Source organism: Crocuta crocuta, unplaced genomic scaffold (genome assembly GCF_008692635.1).
Source record: "Crocuta crocuta isolate KB4526 unplaced genomic scaffold, BGI_CrCroc_1.0 scaffold125, whole genome shotgun sequence".
Taxonomy (NCBI): domain Eukaryota; kingdom Metazoa; phylum Chordata; class Mammalia; order Carnivora; family Hyaenidae; genus Crocuta; species Crocuta crocuta.
In genome coordinates this window covers 8,904,273-8,911,132 of record NW_027531143.1, presented here as the reverse complement: position 1 = coordinate 8,911,132, position 6,860 = coordinate 8,904,273, and the positions used below count along the sequence as shown (strand labels likewise).

At 35.1% G+C, this 6,860-nt stretch overlaps 1 protein-coding gene across 1 annotated transcript in view; it reads left to right on the top strand.

The window, feature by feature from the left end:
- COL24A1 (collagen type XXIV alpha 1 chain) overlaps positions 1–6,860 on the top strand; it is a 374,970-nt gene that overhangs the window by 161,502 nt on the left and 206,608 nt on the right. Inside the window, exons 23-24 of the mRNA XM_077771041.1 lie at positions 2,039–2,092; positions 5,477–5,521. Of these exons, the coding sequence (XP_077627167.1) occupies positions 2,039–2,092; positions 5,477–5,521 (99 nt within the window). The remainder of the gene's footprint in view (positions 1–2,038; positions 2,093–5,476; positions 5,522–6,860) is intronic.

The following is a 6,860-nucleotide window of genomic DNA, read 5'->3' as shown; positions in this document are numbered from 1 at the left end:
CCGTATCTATGCCATTGGCTCTGCCTTCTCTCCTGTTATTGTGAATGAACAGGCCATTTTCTAGCTAAGGTCAAAATGACTTGTTTACTACATACCTTATTCCCTTGCCTACTGAAGAACATGATCCGGCTGTTTCCCACTTTCTCCTCTATCTTAATTTTGTTTTCTCTAATGGATCAGTTCCATCAGCGAATAAAGATGTTATTTCTTCCAGCTTAAAAATAAAAAACAAAACTTATATTGATCTCAGCTTTTCTTCCCAGTATTACCTTTTTCACCTTCCCTTTTCAGTAAAAAAATACTCAAAATTATTGTCAGGGCCCCTGGGTGGCTCAGTCTGTTAAGCATCCAACTCTTGGTTTCGGCTCAAGTCATTGTCTCACGGTCATGGTTTTGAGCCCCATGTTGGGTGCTGCACTTACAATGCAGAGCCTGCTTAAGATTGTCTCTCTTCCCCTCTCTACCCCTCCCCTGCACTCTCAGTCTCACTCTCTCTCTTTCTCTCTCTCTCTCAAAATAAATAAGCTTTAGAAAAATTATTGTTTATACATGCTCTATCCAGTTTTTCTCCTCATACTGTCTGCTAAATCCATTCTTGTCCCCACTACTCCAAAACAAATCATTTCATCAGTGACTTCTATATTGTGGAATTCAGTGGTCGGTTTTTAGTCTTCATTTACTCAGTAACCCTCAGAATTTGACAAGATCACACCCTACTCCTAGAAGCACTTTTTTCACTGCATGATCTTCCTCCTAATGCTCTGGTGGAAGTTTACATATTTTCCCCATTTCTTCAAATTCCAAAATTTTGGAGTCATTTGGTTTGTGGACTTATTCTCTTATCTGTTTACACTGGACCAGATAGGCTGGTCAAGTCTTATGGCTTTAAATATCATCAGTGCTGGTGAGTTCCACAATCATATGTTTAGATCAGAATTTTCTACCCTCAGAACCTCTGGACATGTAAAAGCACCACACAATCTCTGCACTTAGGTATCTGACAAGACTATCAAATGGCAGTTTCCAATAGTGAGCTCCCAATCTACCCTTCAAACCTTTCTTCTTAAAGTCTTCTCCATCTCATTTAGTCCCTTACTCAGATTAAAATCTTGAGTTTATTCTTGACTCTTCTCTTTCACATTTTACACATGGTCTGTGAGCAAATCCTCTAAGTGCTGCCTTTAAACTATATACACAGTTTTACCACTTCTCACAACTTTCTCTGTTAGTGCCCTGACCTATGCCACTGTCATCTTTCGCTCGGGTTATTTCAGTCCTCTTTGGACTGCCTGTTTCTGCCCTTGCATCAAAGTGATCTTGTTAAAACATAAACAGAGACACTTCTCTCCTCAGAGTTTTTTTAAGGCTTCCTGCCTCATTCAGAGTAAAAGGCGCAGCCCTGAATTATAACCTACCAGGCCCTACATGACCTGGCTTCCCATTCCCCATTCCTTTCTTTGATCTCATCTTCTTACTGGTCTTTTCCCCTCTTATGCTCCACCTTCATTGACTCTTCATGGTTTCTTCAATACACTAATTACATTCTTGCCTCAGGGCCTTTGCACATGCTCTTTTCCTCTGCTTGGAATACTCTTTCTTCATATAGCCATATAACTTGTCCCTTTAAGTCTTTACTCAACTGCCACCTTCTCAGGGAAGACTTATTAAAATTTTGAACAAAGTCCCCACAACAATTTACATCTCCTTCCCTTGCTTTGCTCTGTGTCCTTTCCATTTACCACTACCTAACAGACTATATATTTTACTTATTTTTTTCATATTATGTCATCCTCAGAATGTAAGCCCTATGTAGTCAGGTGTGCTCAGTGCACTCCTCAATTCCACAACCCTGGAACTGTGCAGGGCATATAGTAAACAGTTAAATACTGTGGAATGAATGGCTAATGGGTATAGTAAAATACACATATCAAATAATTTTGAAGTATTTCGTCTCATAGAATGGTCTGAATTTCATAAATGTTTGGAAATTTCTAAAATGAAAGATTAAACATATCTCTTTTTTTCTGTTCTCTTCTAGGGAAAACCAGGTCAAAAGGGGTATGCAGGTGAACCAGGACCAGAAGGCTTAAAGGTAAAGCAGCTGACTTATTACTAGTTGTAAAGTATAGTTTTAAAAAAGATAAAATTATGGCTTTCATAAAAATATAATACGAACACCTGTCAAAGATTTTACTCAACTTATTAATGAGGAAACCAGTAACATGCTTAAATAGTGTTTGAGAAGCCATATATCTTTATATCTGTATCAATATCTATATATCTGTATCTGTCTATAAATATTTATGTCTGTGACTGTATTTATATCTGTTCTTTATTTGAATAGATATGCAATTGAAATAAGAGATGTTAAAGTCTGTGGGTAGATACATGAGAATAAACCATAATTTTGGGGCCCCATCTGTTCATTTCACTAGACAGAAATCTACAAATATATATATATATAATATATATATAGTAATATATATAATANCCATCTATATATTATATAGATTTATAATTTATGTATATATAATATATAACTTATATACACATAATAGGTAATTTACATTGCATGAAGTCTGGACTCTTTAAGCAATTACAGTGATTCTAACTAAGTACATTCCCTAGATAGTCACTGGGGTGGCCTTCACCACTTTATGTCATTAAAAGGATGTGTCACCTACTTTTTTGCCTTCTTTCCAAGTTTTGAATGACTTTTAAACACGAACAAATATAAAGCAATGCAGTGGTTTTATATGTATAATACTAAGATCTATAGGAAACTAGTTCATAAGAACTGGGGATTTGTACAATTTTTTAAATGTTATTTATTCATTTTTGAGACAGAGAGAGAGAGAGAGTGCATGTGTGATTAGGGGAAGGGCAGAGAGAGAATCCCAAGCAGGCTCCATGCTCAGCATGGAGCTCGACCCTGGGCTCAGTCCCATGACAGTGAGATCACTACCTGAGCTGATATCAAGAGTCAGACACATAACTGACTGAGCAACCCAGGCACCCCAATTTACACAAATTTAAAACTTAAGGAAAAATTGAAAAGTCTTACAGCACTATAGCTAATTTCTTAAAATTAGAATTCATCATTTATTTATATTAAACTAGTTATTTTTGTGATACTAGAATCTAAGGAAAAGCCAAGCAAAATTTTTTAGGGTCAATTAATAAAGAAATATGAGCTGAAATATAATGTATCAGCTTGTCTGTCTGTGGCTGAAGTTATCCTGGGGGGATATGTGTACCTGACTTTCAAGTTATACACAAATATAGAAGCATGATATTTATAAACAGAAAGCTTATTTCTCCTTGACTGAGACTAATCCCTGTACCACCAGATAGCCCTAAAAATTCCACCTGGGAGCTACCATCTAGTTAAACTGGCAAGAAACTGAATCTTAATCATATTGACATCCAGCCTCCTTGCTCAGATCATGCCAGCATCTACGTGACTCTTTGTTACCAGGAGAGGAAGGAGTTTTTTTAATGTTCAGCTCCTTGTGTGTGTCCCTGAAATTTTAGTCTTGGTGGGTAATATAGCTATTGACCAGAACCTACCATTCCCTTGCGGGAAGCTGGCACTCCTGGTGGGAGCACTTGGGAGTTGGATGAGGGTCATACCACCTTTTACAGAACCCTAGGATCTCTGTTCTCTCCCTAGGCCTGGGGAAATATTCCTCTCTCTCTTGTTGCCCTCAAAGACAACTCACCTCCTATCTTCAGGCTCTCTGAAAACTAAAGCAGGAATGCAGGTAATCTGCAAGCAACATCTGCTTTCTACCTGTTAACACAAGCCTCCCCTAAGACTACAGAGCACAAACTGTCCGTCTCCCTTAGAATTTGAGGAGGGGTATTGGGTAACGAGGGGAAAATACAGGGAAGCTAATAATCTACATATTATTCTGCCACAAATATTTTATAAGACCCATCCAGTGAATTGTCAGTCAAAACTAGAATTTACAAACTACTTCAATACGCCAATGTTTACTGTTTATCTAAATGCATATAGAAATTGAAATGAAAATTTTTGTAGTCTTTAAAAAATTATTTCAAATTGACTGCCCATGTGAATATTAGGTTTCAGTGCTTAAAATCAGCGCTCTCCGATAGAGTATGTAAGATGAATAACAAATGTGAGCCACAATATAAAAGTAAAAAGAGACAAATGAGATTAATTTTAGTAATATATTTTATTTAATCCAAGATTGAAAATATTATTATTTCAACATGTGATCGGTATTAAAATTATTAACGAGATATATTATTTTTGGTACAAAGTGTTTGAAATCTAGTGTGTGTTTTATATTTATATTACTTTTTAGTTCACACTAGCCAATTTCAAATGTTTAATAGCTCTCTATATGTCATTAGCGTCTACAGTATTGTTTAGTGCAGTTTAACATTTTACTATGCCACACTGAATTATAATTACTAATTTTTAAACAGAAATTGATGGTTTGATTTCCTATTTCTATAAATAAGGCATACATTCTTGTGAGATTATATGTGGCATCCTGAATTTAATCTTCTACCTTTCATTAATCTGTGCGTTTGTTCAGCCTTCACTCATGCCATTCCTCAAAACCAGAAATGGACCTTTTTCATCACCTGTGAAGTATCACCTGTTCTTCAGGGTCCAACTCAAATACAGTTTTATGATCTATCATTTGAAATCATTGCTGTGCCTATACTATATTTTACTGAACATTGCCAGCAGGGTGTGGGAAGCACACTCTAGTTAGAAACACTAATGTTTCTGTGGTGAAATATAAGGATGTTCAGATTAATTAAAATAAACAAGACTATAAGTAGCCTCACTCAGATCAGATAAAGCTTTGCTACAAAATAAATTCAGGTTAGGTCAAGTTTGCCACCAAACAATTTGTGAAAAGCTTAGGGTTTTCAGAGTATTAGAGACTATAGACTGTAATTAAGGTTATGAATGAGCCTCCATCCCTTCCCCAGCGAAGCCAGTGCTAACTTTACCAGCCCTCAGCGTGCATGCCCCTATGAACTCCCTTACCGCTTAACCATGGCCTGTATCCTGCTCTGCACGGTGAGATCTTTTCTCCTGAAACAAATAGCACTCTCCTGTGGGCTTTATTTTTATTCTTCTTAATATGTTCCACAGCCCTTATCACTCTGCCCCTTACAGGGTACACCTCAACAAATATTTCATTTTAAAAATTTTATTTGTGAAAGTGTTTTAAAAGTTATTAAAAGTCATAAATCAAAGAATGTAATTTAAGAAAATAGGTAAATATTATTTGAACAAAAAGAGTGGAAAGACCACATTCCCCAGGAATACCATCACAGAGTTTTGAAGAACTAAGGTTGTCTTTGCCTTTTTTTTTTTTTTTTTAGGTTTTGACTAACTACATTAGAAATGAAAATGGAAGCAATGTCATCAGTGATCTTGTTTGCAAAATAATTATTTTTACAGCTTTAAATTATTTGTCAACAGGGAGAAGTAGGAGATCAAGGAAACATTGGAAAGACTGGTGAAACTGTAAGCTTATTTTATGCTCTTTTTTTTTTGTCATCTATAAGCATGTTAAAGAGTCACATTAACTACCACCTATGCTTATAAAACTCAGAATATAAAATTCATAGTTCCTACTAATTTAAACTCACTTGTGATATGACAGACAAAACTTTCTACATAAGAGAAATGAGGGGAAATGCAGTTACTGTTATTTTTGTCCAATATAAATTATATTTATAATCTCAGGAGCATTCTTGTCTCTAATCAGTCTTTAATTGTGGCTCAGATCATTTCAATCTAAATTTGACCTTAATATTTTTCATTAGTAAAAAGCTGCAACTTCTCAAACCATAAAATAGCTAATAAAGCTACTAAGTTTAAAAATACTTTTCTTTCTATTTGAAAGATTAAACTAAGAGGTAAAATACTGGAAAACATTTTATAATCTCTTTCCTCAAAAAAAATTTGACTTGTTTAAATTTACATTTTAATTTGTAGGAGGCTTTGTGTTATATTTGAATCAGTTATGTTAGCAGTAATTTTATTACTTGCGCTAGGAAAAACTAGCTAAAATATTTTCTAACAAGTGAACCTGTATAACATATAAAAACTGATAAATTAAATTGATGCAAGGCAAGTGAGTTTATTTACAAAGTGTGCTGGGTTGTCACAAAGCAGTGGTACCATTTAATAGGTTACGTGAGCAAATTCTATTCCATCTAACCTATCTTATGATTTAGATAAAATACAATTTTATTAAAAATTATTTTGCAATCTTAAACAATCATATTTTCTAGTCTTATGGTAAAACAGCAATACATTTCTGATATTCTTATATTTTGTTATTCTTTTTTTAAAAAAGTTTCTTTACTTTGAGAGAGAGAGAAGGAGGGAGGAGACAGAGAGAGAAAGAGAACATGCATAGGAAGGACAGAGAGAGGAGACGGAGAATCCCAGGCAGGCTCCTGGCTGTCAGTGCAGAGCCCTGTGTGGGGCTCAAAGTCGTGGATGGTGAGATCATGACCTGAGCTGAAACCAAGAGTCAGATGCTTAACCAACTGAGCCACTCAAGCACTGTGCTTGTTATTTTTAGTCACTGTTCTTAATAAAAATAAAGAGAGCAGCTCCATTTAATCTTAAAAGATCATTGCCATACCAATTAATCCTGAATCGCTACAAGGAGAATTTCTTGTTTTTGTTTTTACTGGAAAGGAAAATTTCAATGGAGTATTTATTTATATCAATTAGATGATTCAAGACTTCTTCTCAAATAATTGTAACTCATTTTCCTAAGGTCACACAAAGAAATTAAATTCTGCCATTTCTGAGTGATAAATTACTCAGAAATATATATATATTTGGC